Source organism: Oryzias latipes, chromosome 8, assembly GCF_053564925.1.
Source record: "Oryzias latipes strain Hd-rR chromosome 8, Olatipes_Hd-rR_3.1".
In the NCBI taxonomy this organism is placed as follows: domain Eukaryota; kingdom Metazoa; phylum Chordata; class Actinopteri; order Beloniformes; family Adrianichthyidae; genus Oryzias; species Oryzias latipes.
In genome coordinates this window covers 953,347-980,402 of record NC_136244.1, presented here as the reverse complement: position 1 = coordinate 980,402, position 27,056 = coordinate 953,347, and the positions used below count along the sequence as shown (strand labels likewise).

The 27,056-nt window shown below is 49.5% G+C and overlaps 2 protein-coding genes and 1 long non-coding RNA gene across 4 annotated transcripts; 1 reads left to right on the top strand and 2 right to left on the bottom strand.

The window, feature by feature from the left end:
• Window positions 1–1,677: 1,677 nt before the first annotated feature.
• Window positions 1,678–9,807, bottom strand: rogdi (rogdi atypical leucine zipper). The gene is made up of 11 exons (XM_023957885.2): window positions 9,405–9,807; window positions 8,803–8,874; window positions 8,345–8,427; window positions 8,129–8,183; window positions 7,975–8,055; window positions 6,660–6,755; window positions 5,905–6,003; window positions 5,431–5,544; window positions 5,310–5,359; window positions 4,040–4,166; window positions 1,678–2,802 (listed from the first exon to the last, which is right to left on the bottom strand). The coding sequence occupies exons 1-11, from the start codon at window positions 9,522–9,524 to the stop codon at window positions 2,761–2,763; spliced, it is 939 nt and encodes a 312-aa protein (XP_023813653.1). The 5' UTR covers window positions 9,525–9,807; the 3' UTR covers window positions 1,678–2,760.
• Window positions 9,808–10,010: 203 nt separating this feature from the next.
• Window positions 10,011–21,481, top strand: LOC110015540 (uncharacterized). Its single transcript, XR_002290769.2, has 3 exons — window positions 10,011–10,257; window positions 10,362–10,406; window positions 21,350–21,481. It is a non-coding gene; the product is annotated as an uncharacterized LOC110015540 (long non-coding RNA).
• Window positions 13,317–24,847, bottom strand: glyr1 (glyoxylate reductase 1 homolog (Arabidopsis)). Of its 2 annotated transcripts, XM_011478680.4 has the most exons (16): window positions 24,671–24,847; window positions 24,003–24,039; window positions 23,840–23,919; window positions 23,622–23,760; window positions 22,359–22,463; window positions 18,731–18,814; window positions 18,036–18,089; window positions 17,281–17,331; window positions 16,575–16,648; window positions 16,396–16,495; window positions 15,808–15,918; window positions 15,627–15,728; window positions 15,391–15,553; window positions 15,089–15,268; window positions 14,828–14,952; window positions 13,317–14,543 (listed from the first exon to the last, which is right to left on the bottom strand). In XM_011478680.4, exons 1-16 carry the CDS (start codon window positions 24,706–24,708, stop codon window positions 14,469–14,471), a joined length of 1,518 nt encoding a protein of 505 aa, XP_011476982.1. In that variant the 5' UTR covers window positions 24,709–24,847; the 3' UTR covers window positions 13,317–14,468. The 2 variants fall into 2 exon arrangements, with proteins under 2 accessions (XP_011476982.1, XP_011476984.1); XM_011478682.4 differs by lacking the exon at window positions 18,731–18,814.
• Between the last annotated feature and the right edge of the window lie 2,209 nt (window positions 24,848–27,056).

Genomic DNA, 27,056 nt, shown 5'->3' with positions numbered 1-27,056 from the left:
ATTGTCCCTCTTTCCCCTCCTGGGGAGTGGGAGTGCTTCCAGACTCCAGTTGTTTCATCCGTGCTCCAGTTCCTGACCGTCTACCTTGCCTTTGCTCCTGCTCCCACACCTGGCTGTGGTTCCTGTCTCAGGCTCGACTCGCGCCCCCGACTGTCCCCCCAACCACGGATGGATGAAGCTCGTCTGCTGGACTTTTATATATGTAGTTGTAGATTTAGATAAGTTAATTCTTCTCTAAGAGTTATGGTAAATCGCCTGTCCGTCCTGGGGGAGGATCCCTCCTTCATGTGGACACCCCTGAGGTTTCTTCGTTTTTCCGGAATCCGGTTTTTTGGGAGTTTTTCCTTACAGCGAAGGGGGGTCTAAGGGCAGGGATGCCAGTATAGCTTAGTCAGTTTGTTAGTTCATTTTAGTATTTTCCTATTGAACTATTTGTATTCGTGATCCTTTTAAGTTCATGTTTTACTTCGAAGCCCATCAAGACGACTGTTGTTGTGATTTTGGGCTACAAATAAATTTGAATTGAATTGAATTCATGTTTTATTAACCAGCCCTGTTAGTGCTGTGTTACGGTGTGTCACTGTTGTGGAATGAAACTTCTGGCGCATGCGCTGCGCAGAGGCAGGCGCTTTTAAGTCACTGCTGCTCTCTTTTACGTTTATGTTTTTTAACCAGCCCTGTTACTGCCATATTGCTGCCGTGTCACAGGCAGAAGGACGGGCGAGCTGCTCTCACGCTCTCCCCTCCTTCCGCTCCTCCTTCTCAAACATGCACGCGGTTTCAGCACATATACCTCAATCTACAACACAGTGTAGCGAACTGGGGGTTAGCCCCGCCTTAAACCCCTAAGACTCATGGGAAGTGGGGACTCGTGGGTGTAAAGTTCCTCACCATGACTGAGGGAGTTGTGAGCAGAAGTGACGTCCATGCTGTTTGGCAGATGTGGGTGTGTTCAAAAAAATAGTCTAAAATACTGTGAACCCCTCCCTCTCTGAGACTGATCGTGGCTGCATAGTGTTCAGGTCGGTGTAATCAGTGATGCACTAATAGAAATGTTATGACATGCAGCTTGTATACAGGTGCGGTTTGTATATGTTAAACGTGACTTATCCTCCTTAAACTGGGTGGCTGCGGCTTGTAATCAGGTGTGTTTAATAACCTGGAAATTACAGTAACTACATTCAGTGTTGCTTTCCTTCAGCGTGCCGTGGTCAGTGTTGTGCGTCAGTCACGCAAACTGTACGTGTAAAGGTGAGACACACCTGTGCACTCTGTTCTTCTGAGGTGGATGATGGGATGTAGATGAAGGAAGGAGGGAGGGAGGGAGGGTCCTCCGGTGTTTTAGAGTCGGTGGTTGGAGCTCGGTAGGACCAAAGGTCAGTCTTCCTCCACCGATGCTGGTTACTTTAACGAGGCTTTTCTACAAATGATTCACTTCCTTTACCGGAGCCTCGCCGCTCACAGACTCGGGTTCCTGGACTTCGTGTAAATGTTTAAACAAGCGGAGGATTTTACTGGATCGTCTTGGTTAAAGTTTAGCAGAAAAACCAATTACAGACTCAGCTCTTCTCTCCTCCATGCCATCTTCCTGGATGAATCTCTGACTGATGTAACACGTGAACACGCCGTCTTCCACAGCACGTCATACGTGTGCAGAGAGGAGGCAGAGCACTGGAGTGGGGAGCGACACCTGCGTCAGCAGCTTTATTGCACATTTAATCATTTCCACTTTTGACATCACTAACAGTTTTTGGAAACAACACTCACTGGATGGAATAAATACGAGCACAGACATATGCAGCTTATCATGGCTTCCTCCTCTCCATTCCAGCCACGGCAGCACACGTCTGAGGAAGGTCAGGCAGGAGAGGAAGAGGAGCAGAGAGGGCGCTGCTCTTCCTCCATCATTTTATTCTTGACAACCCACGAACACGTGAGGATGGAGAACGCAGCAGGAAGCCTCTCCTCACACAAAGCTTAGTGTCAAGTTGGATGAAGATGAGGAAGAGGTCTTCATCTTGGCAGGTGGAATGATTAGGCCGTACCCCCCCCAAAATGTGTGCAGGTCTGAGCAGAGAACAGGTCTGAGGACGAACGTCCGGGTCTCCTAGGAGGACAAACTGTCTGAACTGGTCCAGCACACGTCCACCTCAGCGGGAGACGAGCATCAAACCGACGCTCTGAATCTTAGCAACTTGAGTCAGCATGGGGGGGGGGGGGGGGGGGGGGGGGGGGGGTCGGTCAGTGTCCTCGTCCTGGGGGGGGGGGTCGGTCAGTGTCCACGTCCTGACCCGTAGGGGGGCAGAGACGGTGACAGACGTTTCTGAGCATCTGCTGGGCAAACAGCAGAATGAAAGTAACGGTTTCTGGATGCTGGAATGTCATGAGGAGCTGTCAGCGGAGCAGAGACGAACACACATGAAGTGGTCCTACCGAGACGCCACATGTGACGCTGGGGGGGGGTCACACCCCCTGACAGACACTGACAGACTCCTTTTTCATGGCGGCATCTTTTTGAAGTCTGGAGTTTGGATCCTGATCAACACTTCGGGTTAAAGACTGAAGGATTCAGGCGTCAGTGGAAGTGTTGCTCTGGAACCTCAGTGTTGGGGGGCCCAGAGGTTCTGTAGGTCACTTCCTGACCCCACACTGTGGAGGATGATGATCAGAGCCGTGACGGGGCTGAGGTGATGAACACGCACACACACACACAGTGCTGGCATGACCCCCCCCCCCCCCTCTGATCAGACGGAGTCGGGGTTAGAAAGGTCTGTAGTTCCAGAAACTGGAGAAGACGGATATCTGCGGGGAAGAGAGGAGACGATTCATTAGAACCACCCGAGCTTGCAGAGGTCAGAGGTGAAGACTCGGATGTGTCCGTGTGACGTTTGGCAGGATCTCGCCATGCTGGTTATCAGGTTAGCCGGGGGGGTGTGGGATGGGGGGGGAGACCTGCGGCTCTGGAGTGTCTCTTTCATCCCTGCGCTGGCTCTCTAACTATTCAGCTCTAAGATTGTCGCGGCGTCTTCAACACCGACGGGATGTGCGAGCGGGCAGGAGGAGGAGAGCGGCGTGAACAGCGGCGTGAACAGCGGCGTGAACAGCGGCGGGTTCGTGTCTGTTATGGGACTGCCCCCCATATTTCCCCCCGTAGTTTTCTAGACTAGAACGGCCCATTCCTGCGTGACATTAATGACATTTGTGGTACTGCCCTGCTGCAATGATGACCGGATGCAACGCTCTCAGGGGGGGGGGGGGGGGGGGGGGGGGGGGGGGGGGGGGGGGACTCGCAGCTGCAGAAGACGTGAACAGGTAGAGAGGGAGGGGGCGGGGCTTAGACTCTCCACTTATTGTAGACCGCAACAAACTACCAGCTGCTTCCTAATAATAAATAGTTGTCATCCATAAAATTTTTATACTTTATGGGCTTTACTGGATTTTATGAAAGTTAAAGAGAAAAAACTGGACAAAAGATCAAAGGAAACATCGGCATCCAGTTTAGAAAAAAGAAAAACCCTCCAAGGATGAAGGAATGCAGGCGGGGGCCAGAATTCACACGTGTGCTGATGGTTGATGAAGGTTCGCTTCACCTAATTAGACTAGGTCATGCATGAAGCCGATGGAAAAGACCGGAAGAATTCAGATCAAAATAAACAGAATAATGTGGAGATTTTTACCTTCAGAGAGAAAACAGACAGATGTGTGTTCAGTGTGAACCAACTACACACTATGTCTTATTGTGATTCAATTATACACGTATGTTTTACTTGTGTTTAATAATAAAGTCAAATAAATGATATTTTGGGGGCGTCAAACAGGACCGCCTCTGAAGATGATGAATGAGAAGTGAAGGACTGTAGAAACGGTGACAGGATGGCGTTCACTGGAACTCCGCCTCCCCTCTTTGAGGGCTAAAGGACGCGGACCGCTGGGTCAGCGGCGTGCGAGCCTCACGCCTCAGCCTGATGCAGGACTTTGCTGTCTTTAAATTCCGTCTAAAGCTGTTAAATGCCTGCCCCCCGCCCCCGTCAGAACCCACCTTGTCCTTGAGCTGCTGGCAGAGCTGCAGGGAGATGGTGAAGAACACCAGCGTGTCGTTGAGCCAGGGAACCACACACTCCACCTTGTGCACGTGGCTGACCTCGAAGCGGTTGCTGTTGAGCTCACTGCAGACAGAAAGGAGGTTTTTCTGGATGATCTGGGGCTCTGGATCAGCGTTTGCCCCCTCACTGACGTGTGACCGGTCCTCCCAACACATGGGGGTGTTCCTGCCAGTTTAGTTTACATTTTAGCAATCAGCTCTTGACTTCTATGACTTTATGTCGTCACGACAGGGTTTGACCATCTTCAGAACATTGCCAGAGTCCACCGGTCCTCTGATGCTTTTCTTTTCAGTGGTTTAGATTATTGTAATGCCCTGCTCTCTGGTTTACCCAAAAAGTCCATCTCAGATCTACAACTATTGCAGACGGAGGACCAGAGGGGGGGAACACAGGACACCGGTTTAAAAAAGGCTGCATTGGCTCCCTGAGCATTTCAGGGTTGATTCTTTTAACAGTTTCTAAATGTTTTTATTCTTATTTAACTGATCTTCTTTCAAAGTCTGAGGTCCTCTGGCCTCGTAGTTGTTCCTAAGGTGAGGACCAAAGCTTCAGGTGAGGCTTAGTACTGCCATTACGGTCCTCACCTGTGGAACAGTCTGCCAGAGAGCCTCAGAGACTGTAGAGGTTTTTAAGAAGAACCACCTTTTTCATTTCAATTTTAGAGCATTTTCACTGCTCATTTATTCTATTAGTTTTAATTCAATTCAATTCAATTTAATTTATTTGTATAGCCCAAAATCAACAGTCGTCTCGATGGGCTTCGAAGTAAAACATGAAATCAAAAGGATCACGAATCCAAAGAGTTCAATAGGAAAATACTAAAATGAACTAACAAACTGACTAAGCTATACTGGCATCCCTGCCCTTAGACCCCCCTATTTTAATATAGACTATGTTATGTATTTAATTTTATGCATCATATTCCCAATTGTATGTTTTTATATATTTGATTTGATTCATGTTCTTTGAGATTCATGTTTATTACAGAATCACCAGCATGAAGGCCCCTTGTTGTCTCTCTGCCTTTTCCCAGGTTTTTTAACCACATCTGGCTTCACAGCCGCACACTCCTGATCACCACTCAGACGTTCGTCACAGAAAAGCCGAGCGGATCCTCTCCCTTCTCTCTAGAGCTGCTGCCTTTCACTCTCTGAAGCGTCTGCCGGCTGTGAAAGGCCTGAGCGACGGACCAGCGAGGAAACTTACAACATGGCTCCGGGGTTGTGCAGCACAGAGCTTCCTGCTGGCCTGAAGTTCTGGAGGACAGGACAAAGTGTCAGGTGAGCAGCGATGCAGCCTCAGGCCGCGGGGGCCCGGATCCGCTCACCTTGGTGGTGTTGGGGGGCAGCACGTGCAGCTGGTACACGGTCAGGCACAGCTTGCTCAGATTGATGTAGAAGTTGATCATCACGTCCCCCGGCATTGGAGGGCTGAACATTTTCTGCAGGAAACGGAAGAATCACACTGAGGAGGGGGCAGCTTTAACACACGGAGGCCTGGAAAAGGCTTTGCCCTTTTGGTTGTTTTTCTATTTGTTCATGAACTGTTAGTCATATCCTCATCATAATATTGATCACTAGGTTGGCTGGTTCTCCTCCTGTCCTGCAGCCCTAAACCAGGTGTTTCCTGGATTCTGTTTCCATTCCGTCTGTCGGGGTTCAAGTCTCTCTGTGGTGAAGATTACAGAGCAAACGCGTCTTTTAGGTGGAACAACTAGCAGAGTCTGTGACCGACATCCTTTTGGCTTTTCTGAATGTCTCTCCGTCTGTCACTCTCACGGGGAACACGTCGGAGGCCGTACCATGAGTCCGCTTGTGGCGAGCTCCGGCAGCGTCATGGAGGCCGGGGTGGTGAGGCGGTTCCGTGCTCGGGTCAGTTGTAGCATCACGGCGTCCATGAGCTGCAGCGGTGACAAAAACAGGAGTTGGACAAGGTGGGGTTGTGACCCCCCCCTACAGAAAGCGCCGCCGCACTGATCTGAGCATGCTCAAACCCGTCATCCCGTACCACAACATAGAAATGAGCGCAAAACCCCCCAACCCGGGTCGTTCTGCCAATTCTAGAGCCAGCAGTCATGTTGAGGTGACCTCTGGTCTGAACAGCTTCAGCCTGAAGCCATGATGTGCAAAGAATATGAAACCAAGAGTCTCAAAGATCTGAAGAATTCTTGCCGATCTCCAAACGATACATTTCTAAATCCCCAAACAAAGAAACCAAAGGTGAAGCGTTTGGAGCCTCAGCCCCGCCTGCTGAAAGCAGACAGAGTTTTCTACAACCCCCGTGTGGTCGACACTGATCTGTGTGAAAACTGGACAGAAGACTACTGAGGGGGGGGCGTCCGTATGACATCACGGCCCGTTTGGTTTCCGTGGAAACAGTCAGGAAAGGATGCAGGAAACTGAAGCACAGGACTTTCAAATGAGGAGATCCGCCAAAAATGAAAACCAAAAGGATTCGAGAAAAGGTTTTCAATTAACTTCTGACTTTTGCTCTATTTCACATTAGTCACCACATTAAATGAAAGAAGTCTCCGTGCCGGCCCACAACAGCACTGACCTTGTTGACCTCAGCCCCGGTCTTGAAGCGGTAGGACTCGTCTCGGCTGCTGAGCAGCTGCAGAGCTTGGTTCACGTGGTTCCTGGCATCCTGGATCTGAGAACGGAGCAGAGGGATGTTCTGAGGTCTACGGAGTACATGTCCTGGTTTTACGGCGTTGCCGGTCTCGTTTCCAGATGGTTGTTCAGCAATGATTTAGCAAACGCTCAGACAACAGTTGCAGCAGAAACTTCAGCCCACAATCCATTCCCACGCGGAGGCGGGCGCAGCGTCCATGTCTGAGTGCAGCGCCGCCCGTCATTCATCGCTCCTTCCAACAAAGACGCTTTTCCTCCAATCTTAGTGCCGAGACTTGTCTGGAGCGCTCAAATCAGACGCATTGTACTCGTCACTCATGACTTAGTAACGGAACAAACTAATACTCGGGTACAGCTCTGAAATGCTGCGTCAATCTTTACCTCCAAACGCATCGTTTCCTAGGAGCTGGACTTCATGGCCAACGCGGGACAAACTGGGAAAACTGCAGATAATGACTTGGATTTGAAGAGCACACGATGCACAGGCCGGAGAATAGACTCCATGCCGTATTCCAGACAGTCCAGAGCTGTGACCGCATGACGGATGCCCAGAGGAACCCACTGTACCTGCTGGAATCACCGTCTGAGACCCACCCGTCTCCCTGAAAAGGCCAACCGCGCGCTCATCCACGCATTCATGGTGAGAAATCGTCCAACTGTCAATCAAGCCAGGCCCCCCAAAGTCGCACTAGAACATTTTAAGGTTTTTGGAATATTTTGGAAGTCAGTGCTCACCAAAGGTGCACCTGATCACCAGGCGCACGGCGGGAAATACAGTAAACCCAGGAGCGACGTGGAGGGGACAGCTTGTACTGTAGGACAGAATTCATTTGAGCCAACGTCCTGAGCAGTCCTCTTCCCGTTGAAGGGTTTGTAATCCGGTTCCTGGCTTTCCATTTCCAGGTGAAGGTGGTTAAAGTGCTTCAGCTGCTCCCCCATCTTTGTGTGAATTCAGAGCTTTGGTAGAAATACTCCAGAGTACAGAGACCTACCGGCATCGTCTGTAACTCACTTCATAGCAGGTTACAGCTGTACTCGTCAGTTACAGGCCCTAGAATGTTCTCCGCCTTTATCCTGACTGTCGCACCACCTTTACCGTTCTTGCTACACCACTTGTGCCGACTGTTCCCCCCCCGCTCTGAGTTTTCTCTGCGACCAAACCGTCTTTTCTCTGCACTGAGAACCGTTGGTGTTGCATCAGAGAAGAAGCGGCGGGCCCCCGTACACCTGTCGCTTACCTGCTGCAGCTTCCACTGCTTGTCTTCTCTGAACTGGAAGTGCAGAACCTGGCTGCTCTTTGCAACCTTCAGGTTTATGTCCTGGGGGGGAAAGTCCAACGTTAGGAGACAACAGCTCAGCGTCTGGCTGTAGGGAGACAAGAGTCAAACTCACAGCCTGAGTCAGCGCCTCCCCCTGCAGAGTCAGCACCCCCTTCACCTGGTCCATGCTGCAAAACAACCCAAACCAGAACGTGAGAAGCTGCGCGGCGCCACGGCGTGACCTGCATTCTTTGGAAGGTGGACGCCATGTCAGTGTGTTACAGTGGCAGAGCGGACGCCAGCAGGGCTGAGAGCAACGCTCATGACACAAAGAAAGACGGAGGATTACGTGGAGCTGCCCAGGATGAAGTTCTCCGGCTTCAGCGGACTCTCCAGGCCCGGGTTCGGCATGCAGAACCGCCGGGAGGCTTCCTGCCAACAACAACAGAGCAGGACTTTAGCAGAAAGTGTAGCAGCGTCAAACAGAAAGAAGCTCTTTGTCTGCTTCTCTGTGACCTGGTTGGGACTGAATCACATAAATGTTCTTCTTTGGGGGGGGTCACTGATGAACTCGTGTCCATCACAGCTCACTGTGTTGATGAATGCATCAGTCTGACCCAATTAGCATGATTGATTAATGAAGCGTGAGTGGATGTTTTCTGGAGCTCCTGAGTGGGGGGGGGGGGGGGGGGGGGGGCAGGCAGAGTGGACCTGTGTTTATGGGCTCAAGCTAAAGCCCTGACAGTGAGCCCCCCCCTCACTACCAACAGGGGTGGTCTTCATGGACAGACGGGGACACCGTCTCACCTTCAGGACGTCCTGCAGCTGCTTCAGGACGGCGTGGACCTCGTCTTTCAGCAGCCAGTTGAACTCCTCCTCCTGTCAATCACATGAAGACAGAACAGCTGAGACCCCCCCAGACTACTCCCCCTCCCTGCTCACAGACATCTGAAGCTGTTGGTGCTACACTGGGGGGGGGTCAGGTGATGCACTCAGGTGTGCGAGGAGGAGGCTGCCATGACCGAGGGGGGAGGGGGGGAGTCGTTCAGGTAGAAAAAAATCATGTCAACGTGACGTCATTCGTCTCCGTTTGGCCTAAGCGTTAGTACGGATGCCGTTGTTGTCCAAAAGCTGTTTTTTATAAAGATAAACACGATTGTGTTTGTTGGGCCTGAGCTGGGAACCAGCAGCATGACGGTTCTGCTCATGCGCCGCGCGCGCGCGCGCTGTGCTGTCAGTCATCACATCAACAACATGACGGTGCGAACGCGCGAGCCGCCGCGACGCACTGCAGCCCCCGGTCTGCTCGGTAAACAGCAATGCGGTCACGTGACCGTGCTGCTGTCAGTAGAGACACACACAGCAGCCCCCCCGGAGGAGCGGAGTCTCCCCCCGGAGCAGCGGCTTACCAGCACGGCCCTCTCCACCTGGCTGGCGGCGGACATCTTGGGCAGCTCGCTCACGGACCTCTGCGGGTTCAGCATGGCTGCTCGTTCAGCGGCTGGAAGCCCGGGAGCGACTGCTGGCATGGAGCGGATCCCCCTCTAACGAGCTCAGCGGTGATGCCTTCAGGACCATCGGACGTCCCAGCTTCAGGTTGACGCAGCGGTGAATGTGCGTGAGTCGTTACAGCCAGCGGCAGAGTTCCGCTTCCTCAACGCAACAAATTTGTGATGCGCATGCTCACAGACCAGCGGCTTTGAGGTTAACCTCCGTGCAGGTCCATCACGAAAAGAAGAGGTTATAATCCCGAGCTGTATTTGAACGCATCATCATGCTGGTCACGCTCTTTCTATCAAAGCGGGCCCGCCCACTTGGCCCAATTTAGGTCTTCCGGTGTCGCAGCACCGCTAACAAGCAGTCTTCGGAAGTAGGGGTGGGTCACGTGACTCGTTTAGGGAAGTGCCGTTAGAATGATTTAAAAATGTGTCTTTCTTTGAAGTTCAACTTAAAAAAGAAAAAATAAACACTTGGAAGAAGGAAGTGGAGAGTTTAATAGGAAATTCTGATTCCAGAAGCAGGAAAAGATGGACATCCAGAATGTTCCCTGTGCTCTGACGGACGGAGGAGACGACAAAGATGGAGGCGACGATGGAGCAGCAGTGGATTCAGGAAACACTTCAGACCAACTGTCTGAACAGGAAACCAGGAAGCCTCAGCCGGACGCTCAGACTGTGGCGGCGTGTTTTTGGAGGGACTGATGATGAAATCAGAAAAATTAGGGATCCACAGGCTTTTACTGTACAAGCTAGAAATACTCAGGTGAATTACTTCAAAAGGTCATGACCCCACCTGCCCTGAGGGAGGGGGGGTATGTGCGGGGCACACAGGTCTTTACAAAAGCTCATGCACATTTTTTTTTACAGGCCTGCTGCAGGTGAAGTGAACACCTGTACAACATGACAGGGCAGGTAAGGGGGAAGTAGGTGAGATGGGCGTGTCCTACAGGTTTCTGACCCACCCGAAAACCAGCACACTGCAGAGGGAGCCCGATGCCGTTCACGTGATATGTGCGCGCTCCTACCTGCTGCCTGAAATGAGGAATTTACATAGAGGGTAGTTTGTGTGGACGTCCCACAAATCCAGGCCTGGGGGGCCGGTGTCCTGCTGGTTTCCCAGAATCGCTGCCTGATCTGCTGTGGATTACCTGGATCAGGTGTGTTTAGCCAATAAGGAGCTGCGATGGCGATGGTTGGAATACAAGGACCCCGGCCCCCCAGGTCTGGATTTGGGGGCCCTGTTCTACGGGCAGCTAGGTATAACCTTAACACGCCGTTTGTGCAGCATTTGTGCACCGTCGGTCATTTTTTTCATCTGCTCCTGATTCACAGTGATTTAAACAAAGAAATGTTCAGAAACACAATTTTAATCTGATTTTTTATTTTATTTTTGTCCCATCATGAGAAAAAAGCCACAAGAACATGTTAAAAACACTATTTTCATTGGAGGGGGGCTTTAAGGTGGCTGTACGAGCGGGACGACACACCTGCTCCCCCCTAAGGGTGCAGCCGCTCCTCTACGGGTCAGGACGACCCAGAATAATAAGATGAACACTGACCAGGTTAACGTGTGTAAAGTGAGAGAAACTAAAGTTCTTGGAGTTGAAGAAAAAGTTGAAATGGGAGTAAAAATGATGGAGAAAGAAAAACTCCACATTATTTTCCTGTTACTGCTGCGAATGTTCTATGGTTCCTTTATTCCTCCTCATCTTAGTTGTGACTCTGAAGGTCTCCACCCACACCAAGCCCTCCTTTCCATTACACAACAGAGCATCAGAACAATGAAGACCCACACAGAGGACGACCATCTGTCTGCAGGGTCACCCTGCCAACCTTTGGGGATTCAGCTGATGGGAAAATCCTGATGTTTAGGTTAAAAAGCAAATGGAACATTTTCTTCTAACAAGAAAATACAATTTAAAGTTCCATATGCTCACACAAGCTGAAGAAAGACGCACACATCAGGTTATGGAGTGAAGTTGTGGACAAATACAACCATGGAGATCAATCAGGACAAAGAAGCAGGAGACCAGAGTGGGTCAGGAGGGGGTGGGAGAGTCCACCTCAAACTGTTGTGTTGATGGAACAGATTGAATGAGAATCAGAACTTTCCTTTAGAAACGGTAAATGGCGTAAACTTCTACAGCGCTTTTCTACCTTCTTCAAAGGTCCAAAGTGCTTTACAGTCACACACACGTCCACACACTGGTGGCGGCTCCGCTGGCGCCAACCGTCCACCAGAGGGAAGGTGGGGTTCAATGTCTCGGCCAAGGACACTTCCACGCATGGGCTGGCCAGGCGGGAATCGAACCTGCAATCTTTTTTAGCATCCAAACTCTTACAGGAAGAGCTTTGGTGGGCCCAGAGTACCACCAGAACAAGACAGGTTTGAAGCGGGCTTACGGGACAACAGGTGGTTCTGCCACCCGGTCTCAGTTTGAGCCGTGAGGAAAAGACCTGGAGCCGACAGAACCGACAGAACCAGCAGCTCAGGGTCAAAGAGGCGTCAGGCAGCAGCGACGGCGTTCAGCTGGTTTACTTTGATGAATTTGACGCCTGGAGCACGTTTGGTTCACTTGGTCACTCATGTGTTCCAGGCGTTTTGTCTTCTTCAAGATTGACCATAATCACATGATTGATAGATGTTTCTTCTGCAAAACAGTCCAGACCGGCTATATGTTGGGGAATCTCCTCTAGGTCAGGAATCTCCTCTGGAGGTCGGGAATCTTCTCTGGAGGTCGGGAATCTCGTTTGGAGGTCGGGGATCTCGTCTGGAGGCCAGGAATCTTCTCTGGAGGTCGGGAATCTTCTCTGGAGGTCGGGAATCTCTTCGGAGGTCAGGAATCTCCTCTGGAGGTCGGGAATCTCCTCTGGAGGTCGGGAATCTCGTTTGGAGGTCGGGGATCTTGTTTGGAGGTCGGGGATCTCGTCTGGAGGCCAGGAATCTTCTCTGGAGGTCAGGGATCTCGTCTGGAGGCCAGGAATCTTCTCTGGAGGTCGGGGATCTCGTCTGGAGGCCAGGAATCTTCTCTGGAGGTCGGGGATCTCGTCTGGAGGCCAGGAATCTTCTCTGGAGGTCGGGAATCTTCTCTGGAGGTCGGGAATCTCTTCGGAGGTTGGGAATCTTCTCTGGAGGTCAGGAATCTTCTCTGGAGGTCAGGAATCTTCTCTGGAGGTCGGGAATCTTCTCTGGAGGTCAGGAATCTCCTCTGGAGGTCGGGAATCTCGTTTGGAGGTCGGGGATCTTGTTTGGAGGTCGGGGATCTCGTCTGGAGGCCAGGAATCTTCTCTGGAGGTCAGGAATCTTCTCTGGAGGTCGGGAATCTTCTCTGGAGGTCGGGAATCTCTTCGGAGGTTGGGAATCTTCTCTGGAGGTTGGGAATCTTCTCTGGAGGTCAGGAATCTCCTCTGGAGGTCGGGAATCTCGTTTGGAGGTCGGGGATCTTGTTTGGAGGTCGGGGATCTCGTCTGGAGGCCAGGAATCTTCTCTGGAGGTCGGGGATCTCGTCTGGAGGCCAGGAATCTTCTCTGGAGGTCAGGAATCTTCTCTGGAGGTCGGGAATCTTCTCTGGAGGTCGGGAATCTCTTCGGAGGTTGGGAATCTCCTCTGGAGGTCGGGTCCGTGACACCATAAGGAAACCTGAAGTTTTATTGTCCCATGGATCTTCTTGCTCCTCGTGTAACGTCCATAACTCAACACTGGATGAATTAGACACGCTGACTGAAGGAAAGTCCACCATGCAGTTCTCCTGAGAACCGCGAGGCCGTCCTGGCAGCACGGGCTGGACGCTGTACCACAGCAGCACAAGGAAACCACAGGACTCCATAATCAGGGGAGGATTTATTAAACAGCACAAAAGTCTTTGCATTTCTATACGTACACAAAATCATAAATATCCCCCTAAAGCAAAGTTGCCCCCCCTCTGACCGCTGGGGTCCAAAAGATCATTTCAATGCGATGAGCAGGATTATAAGAGACGCTTCTGTGTCAAGTCTGAGAAATCTACAGACCTGAAGTCTGAAGCTGCAGTCCAAACCAAAGGAAGAAGGAATCATTTGGGGTTTTGGACACAAAAGGAACAGCTGGACGTGATATTTACAGGTTTCCTCTGAAAACAGTGAAAAGTCCAACCTGAACACTGAAGTCCCACCAAGAACAGTTCTGATCAGTTCAGATGACAGTCATTCACCCATCATGCCGTGCTCCTTTCACGTCTCGCACAGCTGGAGCTGCACGCCGCGTTCTGCATGGCGTTCATACGTCACAGCGCAACACGCTGGGCTTACAGATGTGGAGTCAGTCCAGAATGGTTCTGGAATGGTTCTGTCCGAAGGGGTTGGATTTAAATGAAGAAAAAACAAAGGAAGAGGGTTTCTTTTTCTCAGCCGTAACTCAGGCGGTCAAACGTTTTTGTAGAGAGGAACTTCTGATTTACTGCCACACCTGCGGACCAGCAGGCGCTGCAGACGGGAGGCAGCAGCCAAACCCGGACTCTGCTGCCGTGTAACAGTCTGTGGCTCTGACGACCCGGGTCCAAACCTTCTGAGCTCCACACGGGCCTGTAAAGGCTCTGACGGGTGGCGGTCTCCGCCAGGACAGAGCTTTAAGGCCTCAGCACGCCGCCAACAAAAAAGCAGGATCACCTGGAAACCAAAGCAGCCATGGCTCCGCCCACAAACCCAAATCAAACTTGACTGAACGACTTGAGGCCGTCTGACATTAAGGCAATGCAGTGACACGCAGGGGGGGGGGGGCATAAAAAATGACACTTTAAAAATCAAACTCTCTCCGTTTCCTGGCGTCTTCAGGCAGCAGCCTCCTCACAGCCAATCAGTGCAAAGCTCAGGGACTCCAACGGGAAGCAACGGCGGGGAGGTGGCTGGGATGGGAGGGGCTTCAAACAAACCACTAAAACTGAAATAAAAAGCACTACTGATAAAGAAATGAGGATCCAGAGGACACGCCCCCCCCCTTCAGTGGATGTAGGCTCTGTAGACGGCAGAGATGTCGTTGTCCGACTGATCCAGTGCTTTAGCCCTCTTGTAGACCTGCACACAGACAGACATCATGTGACTCACAGCGTTCTGGGGGGCGTGGCAGCATGATGGGGCGTCTGAAAACGGGCGTGCCCTGACATCACTGCTCTGTGGGGGGGTCCCACGGCAGCACCGATGCTGCTTTACCCGTCAGGTCTGCGACTGAAGGTCCAGTCCACCTTCTGCACATTACCCAGACTCCACGTGGCTTCCTGAACGGGGAAGAAGCCCGGCCCGGCCCGGTCCCACTGACGCTCTAACATGACGGCAGCCCAGCTTTCGGCGGCAGAACGTACCTCGTTGGCGGCTGCAGCCATGGGGGTTGGGTGGTTGGCCATGTCGCCCATGGAGATGGCCAACCTCAGGTCCTTCTGAATGTGCTTCAGGTAGTAGTCTGGCTTGAAGTTGCCCTGCAGGATATCTGGCAGAGGACAGAACCGTGAGCCTAAAGCTTTCAGTTTGAACTTCCTGAAATCGGTTGCTATGGTTACAGAAGGACCTGTCAATACTCAACATGAACACATTTAATCAAAGCCTCAAACCGTGGAGCTACTGACTTTGGCACTTCTGGTCCACAAAGGTGCTGGCCATCTGGCCCTGGCACAGGATGTCCAGGAAGGTCTGCTGTGATTGGCCCGTTGCTTGGGCTAGAGTTAAGCCCTCTGCAATGGTGGCCATGAAACTGCCCTGCACCATGTTGAGGATCAGCATCATTCTCGCTGCGTTTCCTGCTTCACCTGACGACAGAGACTACGTGAGAACAGGACCTGCATGAAGATCGCCCCAAACCACCTGGATATACCCTCACAGGGGGCAGAAACACCAGTCTGTGTGACAACTATTCTCTATTCTTAGTTACCAAGAAAGAAGGAGGTTTTGCCCATGGCCTGAAAACAGCTGCTGCAGTCCTCGTACACGGTCCGGTCGCCTGCAGCCAGGATGACCAGCATGCCGTCGTTTGAGAGCTGCTGGCTTCCTGCCACCGGAGCTTCCAGAAAGCGTCCGCCTCGCGACGTGATCACCTGCCGTTCAAAGACAGAGTTCAGCGGCTGCGGAGGCGCCCACCCGAGCAGCTTCAGCGTGCAGAAGGCACACCTGGGACAGCTCTGTGATGGTCTCCGGGTCCACGGTGGACATCTCGATGTAGCATTTGCCCGGCCTGATTCCCTGCAGGACTCCGCTGGGTCCTAGCACCAGCTGACAACAAACAGGAGCTTTGGTCAGACCTGACGCTGCCGCAGTGACAGCCGTCTGTTTCTACAGAGAAGATGCTCACGTCTCTAGCAGCCTTTGGGTCAGAGACACAAGAGAAGGTGATGTCACACATGGAAGCCACTTCTGCCGGGGTTCTGCCTAACCTGGCCCCCTCCTGGATGAACAGGTCACACTGGGAAAAAAAAAACAAGTGGAGTTTGGTCAGACGGTACTTTTCTGGTAGCGTCACAGAAAGGCCTGACTTTTAGCCGCTCCTCTAAACTGGCGGGACATGAAGGCACCTGGTAAGCGGAGTCTACAGGAAGAATGACAGGGACCTGAATGACGGTAGAGAGCTAAAGACCCGCCGTTTATTCACCTGCAGAGCGGAGCCGTGCTACTACTGAACTAGAAAACAAGCTTCATTCAAGATCACCTGCAGGCACCAACAGGTGAAGGAAAGCCACTCAAAGGGCCGGAGAAATGTTTGCACCAGATCAGGAGTCCTGAAGCAGAGCTAGTGAGTGGAAACGTTCCACATCTACCCGGAACAGATCAGATCTAGTGCTACGGTGGAACAGAAAAACGGCTGTTCTATAGACGTTTCTGTGACGTTAGCTGCAGTTTTCATCAAACACACACAAAACAGGGCGTCTGAAGAAGACGGTACCTTTTCGGCGGTGCGGTTCCACACGGTCACAACGTGACCCATTTTTAACAGGTTGGAAACGATGCCACTGCCCATGAGCCCCAGACCCAAGAAACCTATCCTACGAGACACAATTCACAGAGAGCAACCATTACAACACACTCAGACGGTGGTGCCAGAGCGCAGCGGGCTGTCCTCACCTCTTATCGGTGGGGGTGATGCTCCCGTTAATGGCTGTGCTGTCTGCTGCTTGAATGGATGTGGAGCCTGTGACCTGCGTCACAAACACTCTGCATCAGCTGCAGTGACACCCCAACACAGTCCTGATCCAGAACATCAGAGTCCTCAGAACGCTTCTCGCTGCCTTTTGGTTCCTCTGAGAATCAGGGGACTGGGACATAGTTTCTGCAGAGCGGCAGCAGTTCCTAAGAAACTCACCATCAAGCAGTGGGCAGGGCTGTTGGCGTGGACGTAAGCCTCCGGTTTATTTCCATCATCCCCTTGTTCCCACTGCCCCCCCCCCCCTGCCCCTCCCCATCCTAACATTAGCGTAGCAACAGAATCAGCAGCAACATCAGATCCGTCCATCCGTCCAGTTCTGATCCAGACTCCAGTTCAGACCAGGAAAACACAGACGCTCATGGATCTGTTGGTCTGCAGGTGGATGGTCAGAAAGGGGCGGAGCTTGGAGACTGACCTGCAGACTGTAGTTTGTACAAAACAACCACAATCTTTCACAATTGTAGTCCTGATTCCCCACGATTTGAATAAAGAAACACTCAGTTGTAGTTTTAGTTCATTTGTTTGGGTGTCTGAGGCCTTTTCAGAGGTATTTTTATTAAAAACATTTAATAAAAAAAGCCCCATGGGAGAAAAACGGCTCCCCCAAGGAAGAAGTTGACTGACCTCTTCAATGATCTTCAGGCGTTTGCTTATGGGCTCCATGGAAGAGGCTGGCTGTGGACACAAAGCACAGGTGGTGAGCAGGTGAGCCTCTCAGGTCTGACTAACCAGCTGGTAACCAATCAGTGACAGATCCACCATGGGATCCACAACTTCACTGTTCAGGTCATAAGCACAAGCAAAAGGTCACCTCTGAATATCTGCACCGACACGCGTGACCTACTGCACACGCTAGAGAGTGCAGGAGTCCAACGGATGACAGCAGATAACGCCGCCACTAAAACAACCAATCGGGGAGAAATCCCACAGATAAACAGTTTTTAACAGACTGACCTGAACATTTTTTGTCACATTTGTCTGGATTGTTCATAAAAACAACCCAAAATTCTGCTCCATAACCCCCACATTGTGGAGGACAATTCGTTTTAGCGTCACGCATGACAGCCTTAGCGTGCACTGATGAGATCCATTCATGTCAGAGAAACCCGTCAATGTTGGGGAAGAAAATAACTCGTTTGTGCTTCAAGCAGACGAAACCAGAAGCTGGACTGGAGAGTCCAACGAGTAACCATGACGACGAAGGTCAGCGGTCCCCACGCGGCGCTGACGAGCCAGAAGAAGTGATCTCACCATCCATGTATGAAGACGTTTTCTAACCCTCAGTCCCACCATGTAAGCAGTTCCTAAACCCCCTCCCCTCTCTGGAAGGCAGGAAAAAAGCCACACCCCCATCCCGCTCCTCTTAATGGGATTCTTACCTTCTCTGACTGGCTGAGCAGGAAATGATGAAAATGTGGGTCATCTTTGACTGGCTGCAACACAACAAGAGGAGTGTTAATGGCTGGTGTTGGAGCAGGGCTAGTTCCCATCCAAACACCTGCTTTGACAGAAGGCTGCAGTCTGGGGTAGGAGGGCCCCAACAAACCCATTTCAACGTTTCCACCTGCAGGTGTGTTGGGGGGTGTCAGCCTGCTGTCCACCGACTGTCAGGGCCTTTGGGGGGCCCTAAAACATCTACAGCTCTGCCTTCTTTTTTGGGACAAAATAGACATTTTGTACATTAGTAAAGGTCCATATCGGGGGTTTTGTAAAGTGAACTGAAATAAAAACAACCTAAATCTAAATGAACAAAAGCATAAGAACGCATTCTAAGGGAAAAATCAATGGCATGGCCTGCTGCCCATGAGCAAGGCAGCACGACCCCCACACACTGACAGTCTGAAATGCAGACCAGATTCAAGCCTCTTCCACCCCCCTCCACACACACACAGCTACTGACCCCCCAACAGAAGGCATGACAGGCAGCTTCAGCAGTCTGCAGTGAGCACCACACAAGCCAGAAGGGAAAGGTTTGCAGCAGTTGGTGGTTTGAAGCCAGAGTTAGTTAAGATCAGGTGGAAGAACAGCAAGGCAAGGGAGGCTTTGGGGGCAGGGGGGGTAGGGGTCCACCTACGCTGGTTTCCCATTTGAATCCAGAGCCGGGTCCAGCCCCCAGCCTCTCCATAGCAGATGGCTCGGGGTCAGAGTCAGTTAAGTCCTTAAGAAGGAAAGAGACACACATTCATCTTGAAGTCCAGAGATGAAGTCGAGTCTGCAGCTGTGCACCAGAGGGCCACATGCACAGCTGCATCCATGCGAGCACGTGACTGCAGACGTGTCCGTCAGCCTCAGCTTCTGCTGACGCACGCCTGGAGACCAGCACCTGTGGGCAGCCCAGTGCTGCCGCCAGGATGAAAACTTTCCTTTCCTTCTTTTGTTGGGAAAACATTACATTTCAGTGAGAGACTACACAGCTGCTGCATTTGCCCCCAGCTTTCCAAACCGCAGAGTTCATGTTGAACATGGGAATGTGGAGCATCTAAAGATCAATCAATTCACATCAGAAATACTCCATTTTATCACGCTGCTTCTCCCTGACAATCCTCGAATCCATCAGACGCCCCTGACACACCTGGAATCCACCAGGAATCCACCAGACGCCCCTGACACACCTGGAATCCACCAGACGCCCCTGACACACCTGGAATCCACCAGACGCCCCTGACACACCTGGAATCCACCAGACGCCCCTGACACACCTGGAATCCACCAGACGCCCCTGAAACACCTGGAATCCACCAGACGCCCCTGACACACCTGGAATCCACCAGACGCCCCTGACACACCTGGAATCCACCAGACGCCCCTGACACACCTGGAATCCACCAGACGCCCCTGACACACCTGGAATCCACCAGACGCCCCTGACACACCTGGAATCCACCAGACGCCCCTGACACACCTGGAATCCACCAGACGCCCCTGACACACCTGGAATCCACCAGACGCCCCTGACACACCTGGAATCCACCAGACGCCCCTGACACACCTGGAATCAACCAGACGCCCCTGACACACCTGGAATCCACCAGACGCCCCTGACACACCTGGAATCCACCAGACATATGTGAAACCGGCTTCATCTGGATCTTACAGTTTTTGAAGCCTTGCTGGTTTCAGGGATTTGTAAACTGCTGGTTTTCACATGAGTGCAGCTTCCAGTCTCACTTTCACGGTTTCATCTGCCTGCTATTAATCCATTTTAGCTGCAACCACATTGTCTTACAAGGTTTTTATTGACGCTTACTTAATCTGAGGAATCATACCACAACCACACCATCCAAGCAGCTTCAGTTCTAGCAGAGATAACCTCAGCAGAATCACATCTTAGAGGCAGAACAAAAGTTCTGAAACTATAGGAAGTAGGAACAAAAATCGAACAGCTGACCTGACCGTACAAATGTACCATTAGAGAGCCTGCAGGCATCAGGCATCACTGATCAGAGAACGTCCCACTGATCCACTGAAATGGGATCAACAGTTTTTGCACACATCCCATCTTCCACACGAGGAAAACCTTTTCCAGAACCCACAAGCTTGATCCCAAATGAGACCACAAAGACTTGTTGAAAGGACCTTTTTGTGATCCTGATTCCTGAAGAAGACCCCCGCCATTCCGCTCAATCACCAACAGTTCAGCATCAAACCTGGTGGTTCGTTCTCCATGCAGGTTCCACTCCCCCCTCATTTGTTTTACTCAATTAAAAAATTACAACTGACATCAGACTAAACAAACAGAAGTTCAGGAAAAAAATCAGGTGTGGTCAAACTTCATTTTTCAATCTTTGGTCGAGTCGCATTTATCCAAAAAAGAGAAGATTAAATTGAGCTGGAACTGTTCCACTTTCCACAGTGGCTAGCAAAAGTATTTATACCCTTTTGATGCCCTATTTTCTCACATTATGACCATAAGCATAAAAATGTTTTATTGGAATTTGATGTGAAAGACCAACACAAAGTGGCACGCACTTGTGAAGTAGAAAGAAATTTATGCAAGAGTTCAATTTCTCTTTTTACATATAAAACTGAGAAGTGCAGTGTGCAAAAGTATTCAGCCCTTTATTCTCTGAGTGCATCCAATTGACTGCAGTAGTTGCTTGATGATTGGTGACCAACAGCTTTAGTCGTTTAGTGTTCACATTCAGGAGAGCTGTATGTGAATCTCAGAGGTTTTATTCCCACATTCCATTTTAATCCCTTTTCTCTACCTGCTTTTACGTTCTTTAACGGAAATATTTAACAAAAACTATTTTATTTTAACATCTACTTTGGAAATTGACTCAAACACAAAGTTTAACTGAATAGAAGCTGTAAAAATGTTTAGCGCACAAAGCAGCAGATGTTTTTAGCTACCGCTAGCTTGATCGTCTCAAAGAGAAACACTAGAATGACTCAGCAGAGAATTTCTGCTAACAACATCCTTGAAACAGATTTTGATGTTTGTGGTTTGATGCTCCAAGTTTGAAGTGACAACCAGAGAACAAAATCTCACTTTTGACACGTTAGCTGGTAGATAAGGAAACTACCAACCTGATGATTCCAACACTTTACAAAGAAAACTATTGGTGTTCCTTTAAAAAAATGATATTAGGTTCAATGCAAACAGGGAGGAAGTCACAGCATCAGGAAAACAGATAAAAACAGTTTTTGGTTTCTAATCCATCTCTGTTCTCTGCTTTTGCCGTTTTCACAGCGTCTATGAATGTTTGTGTTTTCCTACTGAAAACTGGCCGTGAGAACAGGAGGTTCAGTCCGTCACCTGGATTCTGACATGTTCCAAAGGCACTTCTAATAAAGTTCCATACAAAGTGGCTCTTCTCTAAAATGCAGTTTTCATTTTGTGTCATTTATCCACCACGTCTTAAAATCCGCTCTGTGGTCACATGTAGGCGACACCGTAGGTGTGACGCCCCCCAGAGGAAATGTCCTACCTCCGGCTCTTGTCAAATGATGCTAACCCCCCCATTGCTTCCCGATACGCCATGTCAAAAACCAGACGACAGTGATTGGTCCGAGTCATCGTATCCATGACAATAGCGACAGTAGTTGCCATAGATACGATGACTCCGAGCGACTCGGACCAATCACTGTCATCTGGCTTTAACGTGGCGGCGCCCACATCAGAGGCACTTCCTGTTAGTAAAGACGAGAAGGGAGGGGTTGAGCTGTCCGTTGTTTTTACAGTCAATGGTTGACACATGGAACAGCCTGTTAGCATGGTAGCATCAGTGTGCAACTGTCTCCAAATAAACCTTGTGTTGCTGCTGTGAGTCCAGCAGGTTTCTCCTCCACTTCTGTCTGGATCCTGGTAAAAATCCTCACATGTTCTGCTGCTTCAGCAGCTTCAACTCAAACTGACGTTGCGGGGGTGGGGGGCACGGCGTGTGCTCGTGTTTTTATTCTCCGCCTCGCTGGCGTGGCTCCTCTTTGCTCGCTGCTGTTTTCACATCTGAGCTTTTTGAGAGACCGGCGGACGGACTTTCCTCCCAACAACGGCAGAGAGCAGAGATCAAATAAAATGAATAAAACCTTGATTTCCCCAAAACTAAATCATCTCAAACAACAAATGTACATGAATCACCCAGCCCTACATACAGCAGATCAGATCTACAGTAGAATCTGAGCAGCTGTTTCATGCTGGTGTTCACCCGTCACGTCCCCGTCTGCTTCGGTCAAAGCCGGACGCCGGCGTCAGCTCTCACCTTCTCAGAGGGATCCCTCAGGGCGCTGAGGTCCTCATCGTCCTCCTCCAGGATTTTCAGAGGCTTGCTGGGTGCCTTCTTTCCTTTAGAGTCTCCTTTACAGTCCTGAGAAAACAGGATTTTTCAGTCCAAGCTTCCACCCGAACGCATCACGGCGCCATGACAGCCATCATGGTTGAACTAAACAGAATTTATGCTTTAAATCATTTTTAAACACTTGTTTTTTTAGATCCACTAAAGTATGTAAATATAAATTACCTTCCATGAAGCTAAAGCTAGTAACAAGTGTAAATGACTGCAGAGGACTTGTGTTAACCCGTCCCATGTGAGGTTGATCTCCACCGTCAGATATCAAACAGGAAGTGAGCGATGCGGGGGGGGGGCATTAGGACTCCTTCCAGCAGCTATGCTACGATAAAGCATCAGGGTTTTTATTCTGACGCCCAGCAAATGAGACGTAGGAACTGGCTTTCAGTGCTGAGAGCACAAACACGTCAACACGAACGAGCTGCTCGCCATGGCGGGGAGCCAACGGCGATGACGACCATGTTTGACTTTGCAGAGAGGATTTGGATTTTGTGGCTCCCCAACTGAAAATAATAAATACATGTTGATATTTTAACTGTTTCTCTTCCTACTCAGTGGATCACAGAGTGTGTTATGGAATAAAAGGATTTCAGAAAATAAACTAAGGTTGTGTCTGAATTCCTAAATTCACCGTTTTGTAGTTCTGTCCCAATATAAAACTCCCAAAATCCAGTGTGCATCGATGCTCACTAGATCGGCGAATATAGACCACAATGCATTGCGTCGGAACAATTTTTGCAAAAAAAAGAAAAGAAAAAGATTTTAATGAATTTTTTTGACAAGCCATCAAAGTTTTTATCTTCAGGAGACATAAATTATCGTCACAAAACGCTCATATCAATTAGATTTTAACTGTGTGAAATCGATGATGTCATATCGACCGTTAGAAACATTTTTTTAAATAATAATAATAATAATGTGCACGGTGTCCGAATTGTTTTTAAAATCCATGGCACTGCATAGTTTTTAGTAGTTAGGGTGGGGATTTGGACACAGCCTACGTCAGTGTTTATTACTGCTCCATGTTTTATGTTTATTTTCTGCTGCTGTGCAACAACATGCATTTAATGACCCCCCCCCATTCTAGCTCCTTTTTTTGATTGGATGCTGCATTCAGGAGCTGCTTTTCTCCACACGCTGCTGCTCTACAAACAGACGACCTTCGACCTCGCTCACCTGCTCCTTCCCCTTGGCCTTCTTCAGGAAGTCCTCCACGGCGTCCACCGCCTGCTGGAAGCGCTTGCCTTTATTGATCTTGATCATCTCTTCCTTGTGGGGGTGGTACGGCTTCAGCTGCTCCACCTTGATCCAGGCGCTGGTGGCAAACACAGAGGGGCTCACGGTTCAGGGGGGGGGGGGCACGCTCCGGTGGAGACGGGATCTCAGGTACTTACTGGTCTTCAGTCCCAAAGAACTTCACAAAGTGGCACTTTTTCCCCCTGGGCTTCTTTAGGTCTTTGGGGGGGCTTACAATCTGAGAATGAGGAGAAACCGTCGCATAGTTACAACAAAGTAAATACAGTTCGGCTTATTTTAGGGTCAGTTTGGGTCACTTACCTTTCCAGGCCATGGTGGGTAGCGGCCCAGTTTCCCCCTAGACAACAAGTCAGATATTTAAGGTCAGCTGCTCTGCTGGAGCCTGGGGGCCCCTCCTCGGCACCAGCTGGGGCCAGGTGCTGAGGGGCCCCAGCCTGTTCCGGACGACCGTACCGGGACGCAAGAGCACGGGCAAAGTTACCAGCCTGCCAGCTCGGCTCACCACAGGCGCAACAAGCGAACTGTGCTAACACGTCGGTGCCGTTTGCGGGGTCTGCGGGGCAGACGTTCAGGTGACGCGGGTGGAAGTGCGCAGAGGAAAACACGGAAGCAGAGCGGACGCGGCGCTAACAGGTTCTGCTCGATCTACGACGCTAAACGGCGCGTCACGGTTACTTCACAGCCAGACGACAACATGATGATGATCTGTGCGGCGGAAACCAAAAAAAATTACCCGCTGCGAAGGGCCCCAGAGAACCGCAGGTGCCCCCGAAGTTGCTCAAACGGCAGCCTGGCGGCTAACGGCTGAGTCAGCTTAGCTAGCTTTCTGTTTGGGTTGAGAAACGGACGGTGTTCCGGATCACGAAGGAGGAACAAACGCGCTGAACGCCACGTTAGAACTTCCCACGAACGACGGGCGGTTTTTAGGGCATCCGAGATCAAACGTTGGTGTTTAAAGGCCAACTTACCACACCAAGTCCCCGATCCGCAGATGCACAGCCGCCATCTTTTCACCTAAATACAACCGTCGCTGCCCCGAAGCAGAGAAGAAGAAACACACCCCCGCTAAACTCCAGAGACGGGACGAGCTAGCTTACAGCAAAGATGTCTGCCGCCGCCGCCATGTTGCTGAGGTCAACTGTGACGTCACGGACGGAAGTTTTGGAACTGCAACAATTAAAACTAATTTCTGCTTCAAGAAATACAAAGGCTCAAAAAACGATTAACATCTGGAAATCTTTGGGGTTAGTAACAGGTTAACTCGTGCATTTATATTTTTTAATCTATTTTTTTAATTCTTTTATTTAATCTTCTATTTTATTTTTTAATAACTTATTTAGTTCCTTCTGTGGTTGCTTTATTTGGTTATTATTGAACACTAGTTTGTTTAAAAAATGTACATTACTTCTAATTTTGTTCTTAATTGTTAAGATTTTCAAAAGGTCTAAACAATGTTGTTTTATTCTTATAGTTTATTTTTATAAAGGTTGTATTTTTTGTATTGTATTCTGCAAATGTTCATTAAAAAAAGCAGAAAACACAGGAATGTTTGGCGTTGATGTCACGCCTTCACTGGACTTAGTGTTTTCTGTTACCTATTGTCCAAAATAAAATTTGGTTTAAAAAAAAGGTAAATCCTTTGAACTTCTGGAGTTGACTGTTGAAGACCCGACAGTTTATAGATATATGGAAAAGAAAAAAGATATACATTCAAATATATTTATTTACCTAACGAAAATAAACTTTGTACCATTAGTTAGGGTAGTTTTGGGGGTTCAAATACTTTTTTCTGAAACAAACTTTACTAACATGCCTTAATATTCACCCACATCACCAGAAGAAGTCAGAATAAACAGGGACAAAAAAGGTACAGTGGATGAGAAATAAAAATATGATTACAGAGCACATTTGAGTAAATCACAACATTATGAAAATGGGTGACACTTCAGTGTTTCACCAGATATTTAGATTATATTAAAATAAATAATTTCCCATTTTTATAACTTTCTTTTAAACATTTTTTTAGAGGTTCACTGTATTTTTTCAATTTTAAAAATGAAAAGAGGTAAATAAGGTTTCATGTGGGTATATTTATATTTATGTACATGGAACATATAAAATATATGCAAGTTGTGCAAATATTTGTTTTCATTTTTCAATAGAGTGAGAACTTGAACACAAGGACGCCAGTGGATCCTTTGATGATGTGTCCTTCATTTTGGATTAAATTGTCTAAGTTTTCGTGGCGTCTGTGTCGACTTTTGCTGTGAAGTGATTCATAGTTCAGTTTTTTAGTTTCTGTTTTCTCATCAGATTATAGATGCTGCTTCACTGTGATCCATCACTGATCCATCACTGATCCATCACTGTGATCCATCACTGATCCATCACTGATCCATCACTGATCCATCACTGTGATCCATCACTGATCCATCACTGATCCATCACCGTGATCCATCACTGATCAATCACTGTGATCCATCACTGTGGTCCGTCACTGTGATCCATCAATGTGATCCATCACTGTGATCCATCACTGTGGTCCATCACTGATCCATCACTGATCCATCACCGTGATCCATCACTGATCAATCACTGTGATCCATCACTGTGGTCCGTCACTGTGATCCATCAATGTGATCCATCACTGTGATCCATCACTGTGGTCCATCACTGATCCATCACTGATCAATCACTGTGATCCATCACTGTGGTCCGTCACTGTGATCCATCAATGTGATCCATCACTGTGATCCATCACTGTGGTCCATCACTGATCCATCACTGATCAATCACTGTGATCCATGACTGATCCATCACTGTGATCCATCACTGTGGTCCGTCACTGTGATCCATCAATGTGATCCATCACTGTGATCCATCACTGATCCATCACTGTGATCCATCATTGTAATCTGTCACTGTGATCCATCACTGTGATTTATCACTGTGGTCCGTCACTGTGATCCATCAATGTGATCCATCACTGTGATCCATCACTGATCCATCACTGTGGTCCATCACTGATCCATCACTGATCAATCACTGTGATCCATCACTGTGGTCCGTCACTGTGATCCATCAATGTGATCCATCACTGTGATCCATCACTGTGGTCCATCACTGATCCATCACTGATCAATCACTGTGATCCATCACTGATCCATCACTGTGATCCATCACTGTGGTCCGTCACTGTGATCCATCAATGTGATCCATCACTGTGATCCATCACTGATCCATCACTGTGATCCATCACTGTGGTCCGTCACTGTGATCCATCAATGTGATCCATCACTGTGATCCATCACTGATCAATCACTGTGATCCATCACTGTGGTCCGTCACTGTGAT